This window comes from Somniosus microcephalus, chromosome 2, assembly GCF_052327205.1.
Source record: "Somniosus microcephalus isolate GS21.2 chromosome 2, FLI_Smic_1.0, whole genome shotgun sequence".
Classification (NCBI taxonomy): domain Eukaryota; kingdom Metazoa; phylum Chordata; class Chondrichthyes; order Squaliformes; family Somniosidae; genus Somniosus; species Somniosus microcephalus.
Window position 1 is genome coordinate 100,219,403 of NC_140988.1, and position 26,096 is coordinate 100,245,498.

At 48.3% G+C, this 26,096-nt stretch overlaps 1 protein-coding gene across 5 annotated transcripts in view; it reads left to right on the forward strand.

Annotated features, from left to right (window-relative positions):
• dclk2a (doublecortin-like kinase 2a) overlaps nucleotides 1–26,096 on the forward strand; it is a 622,375-nt gene that overhangs the window by 540,704 nt on the left and 55,575 nt on the right. For all 5 annotated transcript variants that reach the window (XM_086011612.1, XM_086011622.1, XM_086011598.1 and 2 more), the window contains one exon: nucleotides 14,672–14,805. In XM_086011612.1, the coding sequence (XP_085867738.1) occupies nucleotides 14,672–14,805 (134 nt within the window). The remainder of the gene's footprint in view (nucleotides 1–14,671; nucleotides 14,806–26,096) is intronic.

The following is a 26,096-nucleotide window of genomic DNA, read 5'->3' on the forward strand; positions in this document are numbered from 1 at the left end:
CACTTGCCATTGATTTTCTGCCCAGTCAATGTAGTTATGAGGCAGCTGCAAAGATCTAAGATCATTCTAGAAAATAATTGCAGGCTCCCTTTGGCAGCAGCTAAGCTTTAAGATGCCTTGACATTAGCAGTGTCCCAGCTGTATGCTGTGAGAAAGTCCTGCTGACGTGACCAATGTAGTTCCTTTCATTTTACCAGAGTAAGCAGCTGTCTCCATTGTTTCTCCCACAGAATTTAATACTTAATATTAATTTGTCAGTATTCATGTTGGTTCCTGTTTCAGGCAGTTGCAAACTGCATACCCCAATGAATCTATTGTTTAAACGGAGCATACACAGTACAAGCGTACAACACTGAGAAATACATTTTCAGTTTTTTTCTTATAAGATAAATACAAGGGTTCAGGGAAATGCTTTCAGAGCTTGACTCCATTAGATTGTAATTGAAAAGGTTAAAATATACCGAGTATCATTTCCACAGAGGTTCCCTTGATCTCCCTCTGTACCGTCATTGGAAGATCGGCAGAAACCCCTTCAGAAACAGCAGGACTGGCTATTTACACCGTTTCTGTGGGATTTCTGCTGACCTTCTGCCAAGACTATGGGGTCTGGGTCAGCAGAAAGTTAATTGCAGAGCTATGCCATCTGCTGCCGGGCACCTGCAGCTACAGTATCAGCTTCCTTGTATCAGTGTTCGTGCAAGTCCAAAGATGTGCAGGTTAGGTTGATTGGCTATGATAAATTGACCCTTAGTGTTAGGGGGATTAAATACGTGGGGTTACGGGGATAGGGTGGGATATGTGTTGGTGTAGGGGTTACGGGGATCGGGTGGGATATGTGTCGGTGCAGGCTCGATGGGCCGAAATGGCCTCTATCTGCACTGTGGGGTTTCTGTGATTTCTGTGATCTGTGATCTGTGAAGAAGCCGCTGTCTCACTCAAACACCTAAGTTTTTGGGGGAGAATCATGCATGACAAACATACTCAAATTCTTTGAGGAGGTACTGGAGCTTGTGAATAAAAGAGCTCCATGGACGTTCTAGTATAGCATTGAAGAATGCTCCAAACAGTAGAAAAGCACAAATTGGGTCAGTAATTGAAGGGCATTAGAACCTGACTACTGCTGGAGTGCTGAACTATCGGAGGTGAGAAGTTAAACCAAGGCCCCGTCTGCTCTCTCAGGTGGACGTAAAAGATCCCACGGCTCTATATCGAAGAAGAGCAGGGGAGTTATCCCCGGTGTCCTGGACAATATTTATCCCTCAATCAACATCACGAAAAACAGATTATCTGGTCATTATCACATTGCTGTTTATGGGAGCTTGCTGTGCGCAAATTGGCTGCCGTGTTTCCTACATTACAACAGTGACTACACTTTAAAAGTATTTCATTGGCTGTAAAGCGCTTTGGGACGTCCTGAGGTCATGAAAGGCGCTATATAAATGCAAGTCTTTCTTTATCAAAGAAGACAGAGGGTGGTTATGCAGGGAATTCCATCAGAATGGTGGGATGTGACTATCAGGGTGCCCCAAGGATCAGTGCTGCGACCTTTGCTATTCACGTTGTATATCAGTGATGTGGGAGTGTGGATAGAAATAAAACTGTCAAAGTTTGCCCGTGACACCAAGTGATGGGGGTGGTGGGTGGGGGTGGGGGTGGGGGTGGGGGGAGCAGCTGTAACAATGAAGAACATGCTGATCTGGTGCAGAGGGATCTAGATAGATTGAGAAGCTGAACTGAGAAATGGCAAATGGATTTCAATGTAAACAAGTGAAAAGTGATGATACTAGAGAAGGGACTAGACTGTTGTTAGTCTACAGGATACAGCACAGGGAAAGACTTTGGAGGTTATCACGTTTTGAGAGTTTTACCTATTGGCTTGAAAATTTATGTATTTCAGTATTGCCAACCCCACCGCCTTATAAATCAGGAGACAAACTCTTAAAAGTTATGAGATTTAGTATAGAAATCATGAGTTGCTATTTTTTTCCTGAACCGACTCCTCGCTGACCTTTGCTCCCATACAGGAAGCGCATTCGGCCGTCACAAACCGATTACTGGCATAAGAACATAAGAAATAGGAGTAGGAGTAGGTGGATCGGTGGCCCCGCTGTCGCATCACTTGCAGGCCGGCCTCGCTCTGCTTTTGACCATTACTCTTTCCGGAACATAACCTCCTCCAGCCCTACAACCCTCCGAGATCTCTGCGCTCCTCCAATTCGGGCCTCATGCGCATTCTCGATTTTAATCGCTCCACCATTGATGGCCGTGCCTTCAGCTGGCCAAACTCACTCTACCATCCAATGCAAGAGGCAACCTTTGTTGCCATCAGGCGGTTTGAATTCTTTAGGAGACAGATGTGCTAACTGGGTTGGCCTGTAGAAAGTGAGGTGCCTCAACATTTCTAAAAAAGTAAACCTGACGCCAGATTTCTGATTTTCAAAAGTAAGCTCCAATTTCCCCCACTTTTTGTTTTATTAAGGTTTTTATGAACTTTCATCAGCAACAAGACTAAAACCATAAATACACCCCGGTGCAATATTGGATTTAATAAAAAGTAGCTAATAAAAGTAAGTTAAACTTGTGTCTATCACTGTTCTTCCATCTGTTAAATTGTTTCTTTGCCTCACCTAATGATTGAAAGCCTGATCTTACAAACCCATCTGCAGTTGGATCATTTTATTTTAAAAAGCGGATTCACGTACAGCTCAAAATTCACACAAACTCGTTTCTCATTTCCTCTGATAAAACAAGTCACTGCCATCTGACAGCAACAAAGTACCTTCTTACTCACCTGTTGCGGGGAAAACTCGGCGACTCATTCACCTGTAATAGGTTTAATAAGATGAGGTGCACTTGGTAGCTACCGATCTCTCCCACTGATTTGACAGCTTCGTCCAGCCCCATAGAGGTGGCCGGCTGCACTGATCTGGCCCGCTCTGATTTGCTTGGCAGTGACAGTGGAGTTTCCGTAACACAGCCCCCGGAACCGTGGTATCAAAGGAGCAGGGGGGGGACACTGCCCTCATCACCATAGGAACCGGCTGAGCTCAGCTCCTCTACAGTTTCTGCTTGCAGCACGCGGCGCTTCTCAGAGCGCGACACAACCGGCACGTCGCCACTCTCTTAACATGTGACCGCTGGCCCAACTCTTTTGTTAAAGTGACAGTGCGCGATCGCGAGGATGCTTGTCCTCTTCGCCGCCTTTTAACGTCCCCAGCTTTTCAGACCACCGCCTTTGATGTGCACGTGCTCTGCTCGACTGCCTTCCTGTGATGATGCATGTTCTCGATGGCGGGCAAGCCCAGGACCCGAAGTCTATGGGACAAATCAACTCGCGGACCCCCTGAAATCTTCTCGTGGAACCCCCCCCCACTGAGAGCCCTTGACCCAACCCATGTGTCCCCAGCAGCCAACCACAGGAGGCGGTGACGAAGATTAATACAGCTGAAAAAAAATCATTACTTATCTGAGTGAAATCACAAGATCACGAGTTGGGGTGAATTTTCATTAAAATCACGTGTTTCGCAATTAAATCGCGAGAGTTGGCAATACTAGTATTAATGTCATGATGTGGTAATGAGGTTTACAACGGATTAACACACAGACAACTCTCAGCTATCTGTGATGTTGTTTCAGGTGACTTAACTGGAATACCAGCCATCTCAGAATTGTGTTTCTTTCTTCGCATTATTAGCTTAAGACAGTGAACGGGCAATGTCATCAGCACATTCCAGAGAGGTCTGCACGTATAATGTAGGATTGGTTTCATTCATTAAGCACAACAGGAGGCCTAACATAACAGGTAATTTAATTGCCACAGCTCTCACACCAAGGGGGAAGGAGTTCCTTATTTGAGGTGACAACAAAAAATGCTGGAAAAACTCAGCAGGCCAGGCAACATCCGTGGAGAGAGAACGGATGTTGCCTGGCCTGCTGAGTTTTTCCAGCATTTTCTGTTGTTATTTCGGATTTCCAGCATCTGCAGTATTTTGCTATCATCCGTATTTGAGGTGTTAGTTTTGATAGGCAACTCAGCGAACCAGTTCTTGACACAGAAAACTGGGGGAGGGAAGAGGTTAAGCTTTTGGTTTTCTCTCTCTTTGGGTGGTAAAGGAGAGTCTGCAGCAGGTTTTGGGTCTGGAACAGTGTAGAGGCAAAGAGGTTTCTGTTTCTAAGTCAGTGCCGGCCAGTTACCGATACTGATTTGTAAAATGAGATAGGCCCATATCAAGCGTAACGTTTGCATAATTTATTATTTTTGATGTTATGACAAACAATAGGAAATTGCTATTCTGTTAATTAACATGTTTCATGTATAATAAACCAATTTTCTGGTTTACTATTCGCCTCGTCTCACTGGTGCTTATCAACCCTTCTTCTGAACGATAGGAGACATGTTTGTTGCGGTACGTGTGAGATCATGACATCCTGTACACACTTGGGGCTGGATTTTCCAAGCCCCGAGGAGACGGGCATGGAGACGGGACAGCCGGTAAATTCGGAGAAAGTGGGGGCGGATAGCAAACCCGCCCCCATCCCGCCTCCGTGGCCTTTTGCCAGGAGGCAGGAAGATGTGCTGCTTCGGGTCCCATCTCCTGGAGGTGGGAAAGGCATTTAATCCTCTTAACTGCCTGTTAACAGGTAGTTAATAGGCAGAAAAAAGAATTAGTGCCGTTTTATCTTCACAGGTGAAGACTTCCCGACCTCGGAGAACCCCGCCGGGTTGGAGGAGACATGGAGGAGGTCTGTGGGGGTCGGAGGCACCTGGAAGTAAGATGTAGAGGTGAGTGGTGGGTGTAAGTGTGGAGTGGTAAGTATGCAAGGTGAGTGATAAGTTTTTTTAAATGTTCACTTACCTTGTTTTCTTCCTACAGCCTTCAGCCGCGCTGGATTGGGAGAACCGACATCCTCCTTGTCGATTTCACAGACTGGCTGTTGGAACCTCTGAGCCAACAGCCATGTGAAATCAACAAAGTTGAAAGGTTTGATGAGTCCTGAACACAAGGACTCATCAAACTACAGAGAATGTCAGTGTTTGACAGCTTCACAGAGCTGTCAAACGCAGACATTTCTTCTTTCAAGAGGTCTTGACAGATAGCACGTCCGATGTTGATGTGACTTCCTCCCTAATTGGCCTGCTGAGCCTGCAGGGCGGGCTTAACAAGCTCAATCGGGGGAAATCCCTCTGGTTGGCCAGGTGAGGATGGAGGCGGGACATTGACACGACAAGCAGCAGTTCTGCCTCCAACTCGTCGCCATTCACAAAATCCAGCCCAAGAGCTTTTATTGTTAACAGTTCCTGGGTCAAGCTATCTTTTAATTAGATATTGAGAATTAAAGGTTGGGGACACAGGGTCCACTTACAGGAATGACTGGTGACGTTGAAAGAATATCTATAGCAAACCTAAAGTTTGTAATAGGCGTATTGATGAACAGTTCGTTGAAACTGTTGGCAGCAGAGAGTAAGGCAAATAGGTTTTTGTAATGTATAGCACGTAGAATAGAACACAAATCACAGGATATAACACGGAGCCTGTACAGAATATTGGTTTGGAGTACTGTGTGCAGTTCTGCTGGTCATATTACGGCACTTGAGAAAATGCAGCAAAGGGCTCCCTGGTATCAGACACCCGAGCTAAAAGAGGAGTCTACAGAAGCTGAGTTTGTTTACACTAGAGAAGACTGAGAAGGTATCTCACTGTTGTATTCAAGATCCTTAAGTATATCAACAACGTGAACCATGAGAAACTGTTTACCGTGGCCTGGAGAACAGCAGTGACAACAAGGTGGCGTGGGATGAAACTCAGATAAGGGAAGATGATTCTAGAGATCAGATATAATTACTTCATACAGAGGATGGTTAGTGTTTGGATTGGACTGTCTAAGGAGGCAATTGAGGCTGATAATATCAGTAATTTTCAGAAGGAGTTCAACAGGCATTTGGTGAGAAAATCAATTGAGGGATGTTGGTAGTTAACTGTGTATTCTGAGACGGACCAGATGGACTAAAATGCATTTCCCCAGTCCTGTACATTCTTATGTTTCCATTTCAATTTAGGCCAGTGCTACATTTTTGGCAAAAATGCTTCAAGTTGTCAAGGATTGTGAAAAAATGTCTCCAGATGGCCAGATCTCTGTGTTTGGGCCACATTATTTCTAATGCATAATAAAACTGCTGATCTTATTTTTCTTATCAGACCTGAGGCCAGGTTCTTTTCTGAATATATTTTTTATTAGTTTTAGAACAGGGGCACACCATTTTTATCAGGACATAGTTGTATTTGAATACTTGCTGTTCAAAGATGCTATCAGATTACATGTTCAATTTTACCTTTAGAACACCAGCAGTAAATGTCTGTTGCTCAGGCTAAGTGATGGGAGAGGGGAAAGGCCATCAGAAAGTGTGTTTGGGGATAGGGAGATAGTGTCATTTTATATTTTCCTGTCATTGGCAGTGCTACCAGCAGACGTGGGGGCAAAACTACTTGAAACCACTGATTGTGCCAGAATAGGGCTGCGCATTACCTCGGGCAGCAAGCCTATCTCTGTTGTTATGCAGGATACCCACTGAGAACTACTGCGTATGTTCACCAACAGAACAAATTAAAACCAACAACAAAGAAACATTTGTTCCTTGCGCAGCCTGCCCGCCTCTATCATCCACTGCAGGGAGTATCACACCATTGTGTCCTTTATGGTTCCTTTAGTACAAGGAAGCTGTAACCCAGAGACGTGAGCTTTTCACTAATTAGTGAATTTCCATTTTTCCAGACAAACTGTCAAGGCCTTTCAGTGAAAAAGAAAGGTTAAAATAAAAATTAAATTGTCGTTCATTGAATTTGTTTTACTCACTATTAAGTATGCAAGACGAGGTGTGAGAGCAAGAATAGCTGGCGTGTCATCAGATGAAACAAAAACCCTGCTTGGTCAATGGTATTAATAAGCATTTTGAGATTACAAATATTGTAGCTAATTTTCGAGGACATGGTGGAAGAAATGCCTTATTAGCACCACTTGTTAAAGGGCCACTGTCAGCTTGCCACGTTTTTCTCAACACCCACAAAAGCTTAAAGTTCCTGTGAGGTTTGATGTGAAATCAATGGTAATTGCCAGACGTGCCTCCTTTCTACATAAATTCACCGAGTGCAAGGTTTTAACACCAGTGTGAGTATACAAGTAAAAAAAACTGAAATGCCAAGTGGCTTGACCTTGAGAGGTAACATTACAGCCATTTGACTGCTGCACACCTGGGTACAAGATTTCTTCGCAAACAATCACACCTACCAAGAAATAGGGGTCAAAAACCAGGGGGCACAGATTTAAAGTAATTGGGGGAAGGTTTAGAGGGGATTTGAGGGGAAATTCTTCACCCAGAGGGTTGTGGGGGACTGGAACTCACTGCCTGAAAGGGTGGTAGAGGCAGGAACCCTAACCACATTTAAAAAGTACTTGGATGTGCACTTAGGATGCTCTAACCTGCAGGGCTACGGACCAAGAGCTGGGAAGTGGGATTAGGCTGAATAGCTCTTTGTTGACCGGCGCAGACACGATGGGCCGAAATGGCCTCCTTCCGTGCTGTAACTTTCTATGATTCTATGAGTCCAGTGGAGAGCCAGACTTACTTCCTGCTAAGATCACATGGTTGATAATCGCAACGTAGGACTCATTGAAAAATTAGAAGGGTGGCGTATAGTCGTAGCTCTCCTGTATGGAGCATTCCTAGTAGGAATATCAGTTTGTCTTTCTGCTCCACACTACTAATAGGTCATCCACATGATCCACTTCAACTGATTTTATTCTTCAAAAGTGGTGATTTTTAATGATTGTTAAGTCCTTTTATCAATTAATTGATAAAGCAAAAAGCATGCACTCATTGCTGTGACAAAAATGGATATTTTTTCCGGAATTTATAGATCTTCACTGTGTACCATGTTCTGTAGATTAAAACAACACTGAAAACAGCTCTGCCATTGCATGCTGGGAAATTGGCCATGTTTCTCTGGCCATGCCTAAAGCACATCAGAAAGAAGCTCGCCAAGCTGTTAATTACTAGCAAACATTGTGCCTGAGGAATTAGCTGAATTTGCAATCTGTTCAGGAAAATCTTACCTTAGATGATATGAATATAAAGAAAAATACTGCAGGGGCTGGAAATTTGAAACAAAACAGAGAATGCTGGGAACCCAACAACAACAACTTGCATTTATATTGCACCATTAACATAGGAAAACATCCCAAGGTGCTTCACAGGAACGTAATCAGACAAAAATTGACACCAAGCCAAAGAAGGAGATATTAGGATAGATGACTAAAAGCTTGGTTAAAGAAGTAGGTTTTAAGGAGGGTCTTAAAGAATGAAAGAGAGGTCAAGAGGTTTCGGGAGGGAATTCCAGAGCTTACAGCTTGTACAGCTGAAGGCACAGCCACCAATGGTGTGGCGAAGGGGGATGCTGAAGAGCCCAGAACCGTAGAGTTTGTGGAGGGTTGTAGGACTGGAGGAGTTTACATAGATAGGGAGGAGCGAGGCCATGGACGTACCTGAACACGATGATGAGAATTGTCAAATCAAGGCGTTTGTGGACTGGGAACCAAAGTAGGTTAGCGAACACAGGGCGATGGGTGAGTGGTACTTGGTGTGGGTTAGGATACAGGGTGATGGGTGAGTGGTACTTGGTGTGGGTTAGGATACAGGGTGATGGGTGAGTGGTACTTGGTGTGGGTTAGGATACAGGGTGATGGGTGAGTGGTACTTGGTGTAGGTTAGGATACAGGGTGATGGGTGAGTGGTACTTGGTGTGGGTTAGCGAACACAGGGTGATGGGTGAGTGGTACTTGGTGTGGGTTAGCGAACACAGGGTGATGGGTGAGTGGTACTTGGTGTGGGTTAGCGAACACAGGGTGATGGGTGAGTGGTACTTGGTGTGGGTTAGGATACAGGGTGATGGGTGAGTGGTACTTGGTGTGGGTTAGCGAACACAGGGTGATAGGTGAGTGGTACTTGGTGTGGGTTAGCGAACACAGGGTGATGGGTGAGTGGTACTTGGTGTGGGTTAGCGAACACAGGGTGATGGGTGAGTGGTACTTGGTGTGGGTTAGGATACAGGGTGATGGCTGAGTGGTACTTGGTGTGGGTTAGCGAACACAGGGCGATGGGTGAGTGGTACTTGGTGTGGGTTAGGATACAGGGTGATGGGTGAGTGGTACTTGGTGTGGGTTAGGATACAGGGTGATGGGTGAGTGGTACTTGGTGTGGGTTAGCGAACACAGGGCGATGGGTGAGTGGTACTTGGTGTGGGTTAGGATACAGGGTGATGGGTGAGTGGTACTTGGTGTGGGTTAGGATACAGGGTGATGGGTGAGTGGTACTTGGTGTGGGTTAGTGAACACAGGGTGATGGGTGAGTGGTACTTGGTGTGGGTTAGGATACAGGGTGATGGGTGAGTGGTACTTGGTGTGGGTTAGGATACAGGGTGATGGGTGAGTGGTACTTGGTGTGGGTTAGGATACAGGGTGATGGGTGAGTGGTACTTGGTGTGGGTTAGGATACAGGGTGATGGGTGAGTGGTACTTGGTGTGGGTTAGGATACAGGGTGATGGGTGAGTGGTACTTGGTGTAGGTTAGGATACAGTGTGATGGGTGAGTGGTACTTGGTGTGGGTTAGGATACAGGGTGATGGGTGAGTGGTACTTGGTGTGGGTTAGGATACAGGGTGATGGGTGAGTGGTACTTGGTGTGGGTTAGGATACAGGGTGATGGGTGAGTGGTACTTGGTGTAGGTTAGGATACAGGGTGATGGGTGAGTGGTACTTGGTGTAGGTTAGGATACAGGGTGATGGGTGAGTGGTACTTGGTGTGGGTTAGCGAACACAGGGTGATGGGTGAGTGGTACTTGGTGTGGGTTAGCGAACACAGGGTGATGGGTGAGTGGTACTTGGTGTGGGTTAGGATACAGGGTGATGGGTGAGTGGTACTTGGTGTGGGTTAGCGAACACAGGGTGATGGGTGAGTGGTACTTGGTGTGGGTTAGCGAACACAGGGTGATGGGTAAGTGGTACTTGGTGTGGGTTAGGATACAGGGTGATGGGTGAGTGGTACTTGGTGTGGGTTAGCGAACACAGGGCGATGGGTGAGTGGTACTTGGTGTGGGTTAGGATACAGGGTGATGGGTGAGTGGTACTTGGTGTGGGTTAGGATACAGGGTGATGGGTGAGTGGTACTTGGTGTGGGTTAGGATACAGGGCGATGGGTGAGTGGTACTTGGTGTGGGTTAGGATACAGGGTGATGGGTGAGTGGTACTTGGTGTGGGTTAGGATACAGGGCGATGGGTGAGTGGTACTTGGTGTGGGTTAGCGAACACAGGGTGATGGGTGAGTGGTACTTGGTGTGGGTTAGGATACAGGGTGATGGGTGAGTGGTACTTGGTGTGGGTTAGCGAACACAGGGCGATGGGTGAGTGGTACTTGGTGTGGGTTAGGATACAGGGTGATGGGTGAGTGGTACTTGGTGTGGGTTAGGATACAGGGTGATGGGTGAGTGGTACTTGGTGTGGGTTAGGATACAGGGTGATGGGTGAGTGGTACTTGGTGTGGGTTAGGATACAGGGTGATGGGTGAGTGGTACTTGGTGTGGGTTAGGATACAGGGTGATGGGTGAGTGGTACTTGGTGTAGGTTAGGATACAGGGTGATGGGTGAGTGGTACTTGGTGTAGGTTAGGATACAGGGTGATGGGTGAGTGGTACTTGGTGTAGGTTAGGATACAGGGTGATGGGTGAGTGGTACTTAGTGTAGGTTAGGATACAGGGTGATGGGTGAGTGGTACTTGGTGTGGGTTAGGATACAGGGTGATGGGTGAGTGGTACTTGGTGTGGGTTAGGATACAGGGTGATGGGTGAGTGGTACTTGGTGTGGGTTAGCGAACACAGGGTGATGGGTGAGTGGTACTTGGTGTGGGTTAGGATACAGGGTGATGGGTGAGTGGTACTTGGTGTGGGTTAGGATACAGGGTGATGGGTGAGTGGTACTTGGTGTGGGTTAGCGAACACAGGGTGATGGGTGAGTGGTACTTGGTGTGGGTTAGGATACAGGGCGATGGGTGAGTGGTACTTGGTGTGGGTTAGCGAACACAGGGTGATGGGTGAGTGGTACTTGGTGTGGGTTAGCGAACACAGGGTGATGGGTGAGTGGTACTTGGTGTGGGTTAGCGAACACAGGGTGATGGGTGAGTGGTACTTGGTGTGGGTTAGGATACAGGGTGATGGGTGAGTGGTACTTGGTGTGGGTTAGGATACAGGGTGATGGGTGAGTGGTACTTGGTGTGGGTTAGGATACAGGGTGATGGGTGAGTGGTACTTGGTGTGGGTTAGGATACAGGGTGATGGGTGAGTGGTACTTGGTGTGGGTTAGGATACAGGGTGATGGGTGAGTGGTACTTGGTGTGGGTTAGGATACAGGGTGATGGGTGAGTGGTACTTGGTGTAGATTAGGATACAGGGTGATGGGTGAGTGGTACTTGGTGTAGGTTAGGATACAGGGTGATGGGTGAGTGGTACTTGGTGTAGGTTAGGATACAGGGTGATGGGTGAGTGGTACTTAGTGTAGGTTAGGATACAGGGTGATGGGTGAGTGGTACTTGGTGTGGGTTAGGATACAGGGTGATGGGTGAGTGGTACTTGGTGTGGGTTAGGATACAGGGTGATGGGTGAGTGGTACTTGGTGTGGGTTAGCGAACACAGGGTGATGGGTGAGTGGTACTTGGTGTGGGTTAGGATACAGGGTGATGCGTGAGTGGTACTTGGTGTGGGTTAGGATACAGGGTGATGGGTGAGTGGTACTTGGTGTGGGTTAGCGAACACAGGGTGATGGGTGAGTGGTACTTGGTGTGGGTTAGGATACAGGGCGATGGGTGAGTGGTACTTGGTGTGGGTTAGCGAACACAGGGTGATGGGTGAGTGGTACTTGGTGTGGGTTAGCGAACACAGGGTGATGGGTGAGTGGTACTTGGTGTGGGTTAGCGAACACAGGGTGATGGGTGAGTGGTACTTGGTGTGGGTTAGGATACAGGGTGATGGGTGAGTGGTACTTGGTGTGGGTTAGCGAACACAGGGCGATGGGTGAGTGGTACTTGGTGTGGGTTAGGATACAGGGTGATGGGTGAGTGGTACTTGGTGTGGGTTAGGATACAGGGTGATGGGTGAGTGGTACTTGGTGTGGGTTAGCGAACACAGGGTGATGGGTGAGTGGTACTTGGTGTGGGTTAGCGAACACAGAGTGATGGGTGAGTGGTACTTGGTGTGGGTTAGCGAACACAGGGTGATGGGTGAGTGGTACTTGGTGTGGGTTAGCGAACACAGGGTGATGGGTGAGTGGTACTTGGTGTGGGTTAGGATACAGGCAGCAGAGTTTTGGATGAGCTGAAATTTACAGTGGGTGCAAGGTGGGAGTCCGGCCAGGAGAGTATTGAAATAGTCGAGCTTGGAGGTAACAAAGGCATGGATGAGGGTTTCAGTGGCAGATAAACTGAGGCAGTGGCGGAGACAGCAGTTGTTACAGAGGTGGAAGTAGACAGTCTTGGTGATGGAGAACATAAGAAACAGGAGCAGGAGTAGGCCATTTGGCCCTTCGAGCCTGCTCCGCCATTCAATGAGATCATGGCTGATCTTCTGCCTCAATTCCATTCTCCAGCCTTATCGCCATATCCCTTGATGCCCTTACTAGTCAGAAATCTATCGACTTCTGCATTGAATATACCCAATGACTGCGCCTCCACAGCCCTCTGGGGTAGAGAATTCCAAAGATTCACCACCCTCTGTGTGAAGAAATTTCTTCTCATCTCAGTCCTGTGGTCCCTGGTTCTAGACTCCCCTGCCAAGGGAAACATTCTCCCAGCATCCACCCTATCAAGCCCTGTAATAATTTTGTGTGCTTCAATGAGATCCCCTCTCATTCTTCTGAATTCAAGAGAATACAGGCCTAGTTTACTCAATCTCTTCTGAATGGCCTACTCCTGCTCCTATCGTCTATGTTTCTACAGATATATTTCTTAAGGCTAAAGAGATCAAGGGATATGGGGAGAAAGCAGGGACAGGGTACTGAATTTGGATGATCAGCCATGATCTCATTAAATGGCGGAACAGGCTCGAGGGGCCGAATGGCCCACTCCTGCTCCTATCTTCTATATGACAGTCCCGCCATCCCAAGAATCAATCTCGTGAACCTTCGTTGCACTCCCTCTGTGGCAAGTATATCCTTCCTTAGGATATGGTGTCTGAAGATCTGCTCAGGGTCAAATAGGACACCGAGGTTGTGAACAGTCTGGTTCAGCCTCAGACAGTGGCCATGGATGGGGAGGGAATCAATGGTGAGGGAGCCGTTGGTGGCGGAGACCTAAGACAATGGCTTCAGTCTTTCCAATATATAATTTAAGGATATTGCATCTCATCCAAGACTGGATGTTGGACAAGCAGTCTGATAATACAAAAGCAGTGGAGGAGTTGAGAGAGGTGGTGGTGAGGTGGAGCTGGGTGTCATCAGTGTACATATGGAACCTGATGTTGTGTCTTCGGTAATTTCACCGAGGGGCAGCATATGGATGAGAAATAGGAGGGGCCAAGGATAGATCCTTGGGGGACTCTAGAGGTAATAGTACGGGAGCGGGAAGAGAAGCCATTGCAGGAGGTTCTTTGGCTACAACTGGATAGGTAAGAGTGGAACCAGGTGAGGGCAGTCCCACTCTGTTAGACAGTGGAGGAGAGGCATTGGAGGAAGATTAACATTTCAGGTGTGGACCCTTTGTCAGAAGAGTTTTGTCAAAGGATCTGCATCCAAAACATTAATTCCTCTCTTCTCTCTGCAGCTGCTGCCTGACATGCTGCCATTTCCAGCAACCTCCCACCCCCATGGGGCTTTGACAGGCTTTTGTGCACATGATGAGACAGTAGAGTAAAAAGTATGAGAAGTATATGTTTTAGATATTTATAATGTTCTAGGTAGTTACAATCTTGACCAAGCGCTGTGGACATGTAAGTGAGATGTGAACTCCTAAGGTAGGAAGACCTACACAATTCCGAATACCTCAACAAACGAATATATTTGCTGCTACCATAACAGCTTCTATTTCTGTAAAATCTGTTTGGTAATTAAGAACGTATCTTGTGTGACTCAGAAATTATGTGGGTGTGTAGTAGAAATTCTACATATAAACAGATCTGTTGTTCACCAAAGGCACTTAGTCTACAATTAGTCTAATTGTAGACTAAGTTACCCTTTGGATCATAGGAAGCAAAAATGCTTGCTATCAGAGTTGACTTTTGTCTTTGATGCAAAGAAAGCTTCTGGTAAGAAGTTGAAATGTAACAATTGCCTCTTTTGCTCTTCCTGTCATCACTCAGTAAAACAACGGCAGCTTTATTTCACTTCCGAATGAATTTGATTGCCGCATGTGATAAAAGGTGACATGGAACTCCACATTTGACTTTAAAGTAGCCAAGAGGAATGGGTATAGTCTTGGAGAATTATGCAATCACTGCATTTGAAAATATTTTGGGAAAAAATATTGAATTGGATTTATTTATTGTACCCATTCAATATAAAGCAACTGCACCTAGTAATTTCAGATTTGCCTAATCATATGCCTCATTAGTCAGCACTTCATTTTTTCCTTCTCCTATAGGTGTGTGAATATGTAGATGGAACCAAGTCCTTGAAACTGGGTGACTTTGGTCTGGCGACTGTAGTGGATGGGCCCCTGTACACAGTGTGTGGCACACCAACATATGTTGCTCCAGAGATCATCGCAGAGAGTGGGTAAGTAGTGACCAGAAGCCTTTGAATATTGGGTCAGATTCTGCTGGCATGGTGAATCTTACGGTGTGCCCTGTTAGTTAGACTTGTTTGTGCACGTTTAAGTTTTGAAAATGTTTGCCTACAATTTTGCTGGAAGTGCGAGCCGATAACAGCGCAGTGAGGGTAACAGGGCATCTGGGACCATGGTGAGCAATGGGACCAACAGTGTATCTCCTTAACCAATGAGATTAAAGGATTGAGAAGTAAACAGACGAAGGACTGAGAAGGAGGGTGAATTAGAGTGGGTGAATTCAATGTCAAATTAGGTACAGAAAGAGAAATAGAGAGGGAAAGAAAGATTGGATTAAGAGAGAGAAAAAAGAGACAGAAAGGAAAATTTATATTTTTTAAATCTCCACTGTACAGATAACTGTAGCTGTAGTAAAGACAGCTGCTTGACGGCAGTCATATAAATAGGAAGCCATCTTGGCCATGCGGCAGTACTGCACGAGCTGGCACTGACTCAAGACCTAATAAAGAGTACTCAACGATATCTACTCGTAAGCCTCTTAATACTAAGATATAAGATAACATTACATGATACCAGGATTTATAGAACGCACAATACGGGCATGCCACAACAATGGAAGGGATAAAACCACCGACTAGCCTGCAACTTGAAGGAAATCTGGACGAAAATTGGCGCGAATTCAAACAACGCTTTCTTCTCTACCTCACAGCGATCGACGCCACGACTGGCTCTGGAACACGTAAGGTAGCTTTGCTGCTAACAGTGGCTGGCTCACAGGCAATCGAGCTGTATAATACATTTACGTTTGCAGCTGAAGGTGACAAAAATGATCTGGACAAGGTGATAGATTTGTTCGATAAATACTGCACACCTAAAAAGAATGAAACGTTGGAGAGATTTGTTTTTCGCTCCCGCGTGCAAAAGCAAGGAGAATCCTTTGATGTTTTTCTGACGGACTTGAAACAAAAGCACAAACATGTAACTTTGGAGACTTGAAGGAATCGATGATACGCAATCAGGTCGTTTTCAGAATACTTGACAAGAAGGTGAGGGAGAGAATGCTTAGGGACAATTTAAATAAAGGAAACTACGATGGTCTGAGGAGCGAGTTGGGTAGGATTGATTGGGGAATGGCACTCAAAGGGTTGACGGTGGATAGGCAATGGCAAACATTCAAAGACCGAATGGATGAGCTACAGAATTTGTTCATCCCAGTTTGGCATAAAAATAAAACAAAAAAGGTGACTCAACCGTGGCTAACAAGGGAAATTAGGGATAGCATAAGGTCCAAGGAGAGGACATATAAATTGGCCAGAAAAAGCAATAATCCTGAGGATTGGGAGCAGTTTAGGATTCAACAAAGGAGGACAAAGGGATTAATTAAGAAAGGGAAAATAGAATATGAGAGTAAGCTTGCAGGGAACATAAAAACTGACTCTAAAAGCTTTTATAGATATGTGAAGAGAAAAAGGTTGGTGAAGTCAAGCGTAGGTCCCTTGCAGTCAGAATCAGGGGAATTTATAATGGGGAACAAAGAAATGGCAGACCAACTAAATACATATTTTGGTTCTGTCTTCACAAAGGAGGACACAAATAACCTCCCAGAGATGCCGGGGATCATAGGGTCTGATAAAAGGGTGGAACTGAAAGAAATCAGTATGTGTAGGGAAATGGTGTTAGAGAAATTGGCGGGATTGAAGGCCGATAAATCCCCAGGGCCTCATAATCTACATCCCAGGGTACTTAAGGAAGTGGCCCTAGAAATAGTAGCTGCATTGCTGGTCATCTTCCAGAACTCGATAGACTCTGGAACAGTACCCATGGATTGGAGGGTAGCTAATGTTACCCCACTATTCAAAAAAGGTGGTAGAGAAAAAGCGGGGAATTATAGACCGGTAAGCCTGACATCGATAGTGGGGAAAATGCTAGAGTCCATTATAAAAGATGTAATAGCAGAGCACTTGGAAAGCAGTGACAGGATCGGACAAAGTCAACATGGATTTACAAAAGGTAAATCATGCTTGACTAATCTACTGGAATTTTTTGAGGATGTAACTGGTAAAATAGATAAGGGAGAACCAGTGGATGTGGTGTATTTGGACTTTCAGAAGGCTTTCGATAAGGTCCCGCATAAGAGATTAGCGTGCAAAATTAAAGCACATGGGATTGGGGGCAAGGTATTGACTTGGATAGAGAACTGGTTGGCGGACAGAAAGCAAAGAGTTGGAATAAACGGGTCGTTTTCCGAGTGGCAGGCAGTGACTAGTGGGATACCGCAAGGATCGGTCCTAGGACCCCAGCTGTTCACAATATATATTAATGATCTGGACGAGGGAATTGGATGTAATATCTCCAAATTTGCAGATAACACAAAGCTGGGTGGGAGGGTATGCTGTGAGGAGGATGTGATGAAACTCCAGTACGATTTGGGCAGGTTAGGTGATTGGGCAGAAACATGGCAAATGCACTATAATGTGGATAAATGTGAGGTTATCCACTTTGGTGGCAAAAACAGGAAGGCAGATTATTATTTGAATGGCAATAGATTGGGAGAAGGGGAAGTGCAAAGAGACCTGGGTGTTCTTGTGCACCAGTCGCTGAAGGTAAGCATGCGGGTGCAGCAGGCGGTTAAGAAGGCAAATGGTATGTTGGCCTTCGTAGCAAGAGGGTTCGAGTACAGGAACAAGGATGTCTTGCTACAGTTGTACAGGGCCTTGGTGAGACCGCACCTTGAATATTGTGTGCAGTTTTGGTCACCTTACCTGAGGAAGGACGTTCTTGCCATGGAAGGAGTGCAGCGAAGATTCACCAGGCTGATACCTGGGATGGCAGGAATGACGTATGAGAAGAGATTGTGTCGATTGGGCTTATACTCACTGGAGTTTAGAAGATTGAGAGGGGATCTCATCGAAACCTATAAAATTCTGTCAGGCCTGGACAGACTAGATGCAGGAAGGATGTTTCTGATGGCCGGGGAGTCCAGAACCAGGGGTCATAGTCTAAGGATAAGGGGTAAGCCATTTAGGACTGAAATGAGGAGGAATTTCTTTACCCAGAGGGTGGTGAACCTGTGGAATTCTCTGCCACAGAGGGCGGTGGAGGCCAGTTCATTAAATATATTCAAGAAAGAGTTGGATATATTTCTTAAGGCTAAAGGGATCAAGGGATATGGGGAGAAGGCAGGGACAGGGTACTGAATTTGGATGATCAGCCATGATCTCATTGAATGGCGGAGCAGGCTCGAGGGGCCGAATGGCCTACTCCTGCTCATATCTTCTATGTTTCTGTGTTTCTATGACTTAACTTTGGATGCTGCAGTAAAAATATGTCATGCTAGTGAACTCTCAGCCATGCACACGCAAACATTCGATGGGAGAACTACAGCAACGGGCATGAGAGCACTGGGACTGGACAACCTACCAGTGGATGTAGTACACAGAAGGGACACAAGAGGGCGCACAGAGTTCAGGACTATGACGCCATACGATTGCAGACGGTGCGGCAATAGACACGTGGCAAAACAATGTCCGGCTTATGGGAAGAACTGCGCAAAATGTAAAGGCAGGAATCACTTTGCTAAAATGTGCTTTTGGGAAGAGAAAACCGAAGGTAAAAAGACAGTGCATGCTATTGAGACTGAAGACACGGAATCAGAGACTTTGTATGTTGGAATGGTGCAAAATGACTTAAAACAGGGTAAAGATATGGAAAAGGAAGTACATTCCGTAGGACTAAAGACTGAAGTTTGGATAGCCCCCTTGCTGGTAAATGGCACCATTGTTCCCTTCAAGCTAGATACAGGTGCTAAGGCAAACCTCATAAGCTGGAGTGATGCATGGAATCTCAAAGTGAGACCAAAAATACTGAACAAGACAGTGGCTTTGAAGGCGTACAATGGACAAAGTATTGAAACAAAAGGAACGTGTAGGCTGAATGTTAAGGTAAAAAATCGCATTCACCCATTGACGTTTGTTATCGTGCCTGAAGGACATGAGTCACTGTTGGGGGATAAGGCATGTGTGGATTTGGGCTTGGTAAAACGAGTCTATACTATTAATGAACTGAACTGTGTGCAGAGTGCCCCCCAAGACAGTACAAATATAAAGCATGATGCTATAACACACAAGTACGCAGATGTATTTCAGAGTTTCGGAGCACTGCCCTTTACATACTCCATCAAACGGAGAGATGACGCACAACCTGTGATTCACGCACCCAGGAGAGTTCCAGTGGCCCTCCGTGAGAAACTGCAGAAAGAGCTAGACCGCATGGAGGGACTAGGTGTCATAAAGAAGACTGAGGAACCGACTGACTGGGTAAGTTCCATGGTTTGCGTCAATTCAAAAAAGACTGATAAATTGCGTGTCTGCCTGGATTCCAAGGACCTTAACGCTAATATAAAAAGAGAGCACTATCAAATCCCTAAGAGAGAGGAAATAGTCAGCGAAATGACAGGAGCAAAATTCTTCTCCAAGATGGACGCCTCGCATAGATTCTGGCAGCTGAAACTTGATGAAGAGAGTGTAAGCTGTGCGCCTTTAACACCCCGTTTGGTCGATACTCTTACCAGCGCCTGCCCTTCGGCATTAGCTCCGCCCCAGAAATCTTCCACAGAGCAATGGAGCAAATCATTGAGGGCCTGGATGGTGTGCGGGTGCACGTGGATGATCTGGTAGTATGGGGCTCCACTCAGGGAGAGCACGACACCAGACTGGAAAAAACACTTCAGAGGATACGGCAGTATGGACTCAAACTAAATAAAGACAAATGTCAGTTCAGCGTCAATGAAATCACATTCCTCGGGGACAAGATTTCTGCAGAAGGGATTCAGCCAGACAAGTCAAAGGTAAATGCCATACGTGACATGGAAAAACCAAAGGACAAGAAAGGGGTTCAGCGGGCCCTTGGCATGGTTAATTACCTAGGGAAATTCATTCCAAATCTGGCAGAGGAAACCGCTCACTTGAGAAAACTGCTGCACCAAGAGACAGAGTTCCAATGGGGACATGAACATGAGAATGAATGGAAGGGGCTGCTACACATTCTAGCAAGTGAACCCCTACTGAAGTTCTTCTGCCCTGAAAAGAGGACAAAAGTGTCCACAGATGCCTCTAAGGATGGATTAGGGGCTGTCCTTCTACAGGAAGATGAAGGAGAATGGCGACCAGTGGCATACGCGTCACGTTCCATGACGGCTACAGAGCGCCGGTATGCGCAAATAGAGAAGGAGTGCCTGGGCTTGGCATTTGGGTGTGAAAAATTTCATACCTACATCTATGGACTTCCCAAGGTTATCCTAGAAACTGACCATAAGCCACTGCTAGGGATCGCAAAAAGGAATCTGTGTGACATGTCATCACGGATACAGCGCCTAATGATGAGACTACAATGTTATGATTTTGAGCTCACATATGTGCCAGGGACACAAATGTTCATAGCAGATATACTATCCAGGGCTGTGCCTCGTGCCACACAAAACAGTGAAACAGAAGAGGATGTGGCCCTTCATGTGGATATGGTCTATGCAGCATTGCCCGCCTCACAGGAACAACTATCAAAGATAGCCGCAGAGACATCAAAGGACCCTGTTCTGAGGAAAGTGATGAGAAATCTTCAAGAGGGTTGGAAGAAAGGGTCATGTAAACAATATCATCATATTCAGTCTGAGCTTTCTGTGGTCAATGGACTACTGCTTAAGTGTGACAGGATTGTAGTGCCCATCTCTATGCAACGAGAAATGCTTCACAGGATACATGAAGGGCACCTGGGTGTGGAAAAGTCAAAAAGGAGAGCACGTGAGGCACTCTACTGGCCAAACATGAACTCTGATATTGACCAGATGATCAGTGAGTGTGCTACATGTCAGGAGTATCACTACAAGCAAACAAAAGAGCCCCTCATTACCACAGAGCTCCCATCACAACCTTGGGAACAGGTAGGAACTGATATTTTTCACTACGAAGGAAAAGACTATTTGTTAGTTATTGATTATTACTCTAATTATCCTGAGATTGCTCTCCTACCCAGCACCACGTCAAGAGCTGTGATAACTCACCTGAAGTCAATCTTTTCCAGGCAGGGCATCCCTCTAACTCTGGTCTCTGATAATGGCTCTCCCTGTGCCAGTCATGAGTTTCAGTCGTTTGCTACAGAGTATGAGTTTAAGCATGTAACCTCCAGCCCGCTCTACCCTCAAGCCAATGGAAAAGCGGAGAAGGGGGTACAGATTGTGAAAAGACTATTAAAGAAAGCAGCACACAGCAACACTGACCCATATCTGGCCATGATGTCGTACAGGGCGGCCCCGCTGGAAAGTGGCAAGTCTCCAGCTGAGCTCTTACTGGGTCGCAAAATCCGTACTTGACTTCCCAGGCATGTCACACCTGATCACAGAGATGAGGTATGGGCAGATAAGGCCCGGAAACTTCAGCGGAAACAAAAAACGCTCCATGACCGCACAGCCACTGCACTAGTGCCTCTACAGGAGAAGGATGTAGTTCGTATTGAAGGGCCTGGGTCATGGAATCAAAGAGCCACCGTTCTACAAGAGGTCGCCCTCAGGTCATACAGTGTCATGACAGAAAATGGCAATGTGTATCGCAGAAACAGGAGGCACCTACTGAAAACCACCGAGACCTATCAGCCGCAAGAGGACAGAGAGGATGAGCTGATGATGGAAATCCGACAGAGTGACGAGGAGACGAGGGCAATGCCACAAAGTGATGAAGTACACAGGGGTGACAATGAGACAAGGGATCTGTGTGGTACAGAAATGAACTTAATGGACACAACTGGGTTGGCCCAGCAAATACCCGCTCAGCTACGCAGGTCACAGCGCACCAGAAAGCCTGTCGTTAGACTCGACCTGTAGACAAGGGAAAGACTGTAAACAGCTAATGGATTTCTGGGTGTGGGTAGTGTTTATATGTACCGGCAGTTATTGCAAGGTATAGTTACACTGACTGTTTTTATATGTTGTTAATATGTGTTCTATGTGTTATGTTATGTTATGGTGTTTACTGTTTATGTCATCGTTGAGGGGGAAAGATGTACAGATAACTGTAGCTGTAGTAAAGACAGCTGCTTTACGGTAGCTGTAGTAAAGACAGCTGCTTGACGGCAGTCGTATAAATAGAAAGCCATCTTGGCCATGCGGCAGTATTGCACGAGCTGGCACTGACTCAAGACCTAATAAAGAGTACTCAACGATATCTATTCGTAAGCCTCTTAATACTAAGATATAAGATAACATTACATCCACCAACAGTTCACAACCTGAAGGAATGAGACTCCACACTTATAATTTTTCACTTTCTGGGCAAGAGCAGTTGATTGGCAGTCATTAACAATTATCATGTCATTAAAAGGGTACTTAAAGGGTGGCGTGGTGCAAGTTGGCCAGCAACTTGTGTACTGAAGGAGTACTTCAATATCAGAGGTGCTGTCTTTTAGATGAGTCCACCCTCTCAGGTGGACGTAAAAGATTCCTTGGCACTATTTCGAAGAAGAGCAGGGGCGTTCTCCTCGGTGTCCTGGCCAATATTTCTGCCTCAACCAACATCACTAAAACATATTATCTGATCATTATCACATTGCTGTTTGTGGGACCTTGCTGTTTGTAAATTGGCTGTGTGGCGTACCAACCACAGAAAGGACACAATCCGCTTTTCGGTCCGTAGACTATAAATCAGGCGTCATGCCTTTAAGAAGGAGCACACCTTTAAGAAACTCGATCTGCAACATAGTTAAGCCCAGAGCGGGGGAGGAGCAGTCGAAGCTGTGGACTGATGAAAAGCAGTCGGACTTGGTGTGGGCTCTGACGCCATTTTGTGTTCAACATGCAGTCTCAAGAATTAAACCTTTTCTGTTGAACCTCTCCGAGTTCAGTATTTTTTGCTAGGAGTACGTAGACTCCTACATTGGTGACCCCGACGCTCAGGACGACTCCTAAGCCTAACCATGGCTGACACAAACACAGTTTCTGTGAAGCTGCCGGAGTTCTGGGAGAACCTGGCCACCGCCTGGTTCCTTCAAGCCGAATCGCAATTCCGACTCCGCGGCATCACCGCCGACGCAACGATGTACGACTACCTCCTCGCCTCCCTGGGCAGCTCCACAATCACGAAAGTCTGGACAACACTACAAAACCCTTCGGAGGAAGGCAAGTACGCACATCTCAAGGCCGCGCTCCTTAAAAAATTCACAGCCTCCCAATTTTTGCGCAACTGCCACCTCCTCGACCTCCCGGGCCTCAGTGACTCCACGCCGTCAGACTTGCTCTCACACATGCTTGCTCTGACCGACGAGAAACCGCCCGGCTCCCTCTTCCGCACGCTCTTTATCCGCCAACTACCTCCCAGCATCCGCCTGGCGATCATGGCGTCCAGCCTCACGGACCTCGAGGTCCTGGCCGACGAAGCCGATAAGCTCCTGTCCGCCGGCTCCAACCACGCCGTCACCCCCGACCTGGCCTCCGCAGCGTCGGCGCGCGCTCCACCCTCTATCGCGCGGCCACACAGCTCGGCCACGAGGCCCCCCAGGCCCCCACTACCCCCAAGCCCTCCGACCCAGGGCTACTGCTACTTCCATACCCAGTTCGACGCACGGGCACGCTGCTGCAGCCATCCCTGCACGTTTCCAACCGCCCCCACACCGGCCTACACGATGGCCGTGGGGCAAGCAGGCGCGCTGCTGTACGTTACGGACAGCGCCTCCGGACGCCGTTTCCTATGCGACACGGACGCGCAGCGCAGCATCATCCCCGCGTCCGCCCTCGAGATCCAGCGAGGCAGCCATGGCCCTGCGCTGGCTGCTGCCAACGGCACCGACATCCGGACGTACGGCACCCGCAGCATCACCATCGACCTCGCAGGCCGCCGCTACCACTGGGAGTTTATCACCGCCAAGGTGCTCTCCTCGGTGCGGATTTCCTGTGCGCCCACAGCCTGTTGGTCGACATGCCTTGGCGCCGCCTCGTGGACATGAACACCATGTCACCTATCCCGGGCGCCATGGCCCCCCCCAACCCGCCGAAATGGCATGGCAGTGCCGCGCCCGCTCAACAGACGACTACTCAGCACTCCTGGCTGAGTTCCTAGCCCTCACCAACCCGACCTTCTCCGCGAAAGTTGCCAAGCACGGGGTAGAACACTTCATCCCCACCACAGGCCCACCGGTGTATGCCCACACCCGCAGGCTGGACCCGGCCAAGCTGGAGATCGCGTGGGCCGAGTTCGCCACAATGGAACAGCTCGGCATCATCCGCCGCTCCAACAGCCCCTGGGCCTCCCTACTCCACATCGTCACCAAACCCGACGGGGGATGGCGCCCCTGCGGGGACTACCGGCGCCTAAACGACGCCACCACGCCGGATCGGTACCCCATACCGCACATTCAAGACTTCTCGGCTAGACTGGTCGGCCGCTCAGTCTTCTCCAAAGTCGACCTGGTGCGCGGTTACCATCAGGTGCCAGTCCACCCCACGGACGTTCCCAAGACGGCCATAATCACCCCTTTTGGGCTATTCGAGTTCCTCCGAATGCCCTTCGGCCTCAAAAACGCGGCCCAGGCCTTCCAGCGGCTCATGGACTCGGTCCTCCGGGACCTGAAGTTCCTCTTTGTCTACCTGGATGACATCCTGGTAGCTAGTTCCTCCAAGCAGGAACACATCGAGCACCTCCGCACCCTGTTCCAGCGGCTCAGTGAGCACGGGCTCATCATCAGCCCAGCCAAGTGCCAATTCGGCCTCAGCAGGATCGAATTCCTCGGCCACCACATCACGCAGGATGGAGCCATTCCCCTGCCCGCCAAGGTGCAAGCCGTCCAGCAGTTCCCCCGGCCTACCACCATCAAAGGCCTCCAGGAGTTCTTGGGGATGATCAACTTTTACAACCGCTTCATTCCCGGAGCGGCCTCCCTCATGCGGCCCCTATACGAAGCCCTCCGGGGTAAGAAAGACAGAATGGCGATCGAGTGGTCGGCGGACATGTTGACCGCTTTCGACTCGACCAAAAATGCGCTCGCCGACGCCACCATGCTCGCTCACCCACAGCCCAACGCCAGGGTGGCCCTCACCACGGACCCCTCCGACCACACGGTCGGCGCCGTGTACGAACAGTGGGTCGACGGGGCCTGGCAACCGCTGGCCTTTTTCAGCCGCCAACTGCGCCCCCCGGAGGCCAAATACAGCGCCTTTGACCGCGAGCTCCTCGCACTGTACCTGGCAGTCCGCCATTTTAGATTTCTTCTGGAGGGCCGCCCCTTCACCGTGTTTGTCGACCACAAACCCCTGACATTCGCGATGGCGAAATCTGCGGACCCGTGGTCAGCCAGGCAACAATGCCAGCTCGCCGCGGTGTCCGAATTCACCACGGACATCCGGCACGTCTCCGGTTGAGACAACGTGGTGGCCGACTGCCTATCCCACCCTGCCATCCACGGCGCCCACCTGGCAGTGGACTATGCTCAACTGGCAGCGGAGCAACGCACCGACCCCGATCTGCTCTACGCGCCCACAACCCTCCCAGGGCTGCGACTGACCGACGTCGCCTGCGGCCCGTCCGCCGTCACAGTCAAATGCGACACCTCCTTGGTGCAACCCCGCCCCGTAGTCCCGGCATCCTGGCGAAAACGGGTGTTCGACATCGTCCACGGCCTCTCACACCCCGGCACCCGCGCGTCCATTAGACTGGTGGCCAACCGATTTGTCTGGCGCGGCCTGCGCAAAGATGTGCGCGTCTGGTCCAGATCCTGCATAGCTTGCCAGCGTGCCAAAATCCACCAGCACGTCAAAGCCCCACTCGAGGAGTTCACCGTGCCAGAAAGAAGGTTTGACCACGTCCACATCGACCCCCTGCCGCCATCACAAGGTCACACGCACCTGCTGACAATCGTGGACCGTACCACCCGCTGGCCCGAGGTCATTCCACTGATGTCCACCACCACCGCCGACATCGCGAGGGCGTTCATCGGTACCTGGGTCGCTCGGTTCGGCGTCCCCTCCGACATGACGTCGGATAGAGGCCCGCAGTTCACCTCTGATCTGTGGGCCGCCATCGCCCGAAACCTCGGGGTGGCCGTTCACCGCACCACGGCTTACCACCCCCAAGCCAACGGACTGTGCGAGCAATTCCACAGGTCCATGAAGGCGTCCCTCCGCGCCAGCCTCGAGAACGAGGCTTGGATCGACCGCCTCCCGTGGGTGCTACTTGGCCTACGCTCTGCGGTCAAGGAAGACCTGCAAGCCTCGGCAGCGGAACTCGTGTACGGCCAGCCGCTGCGC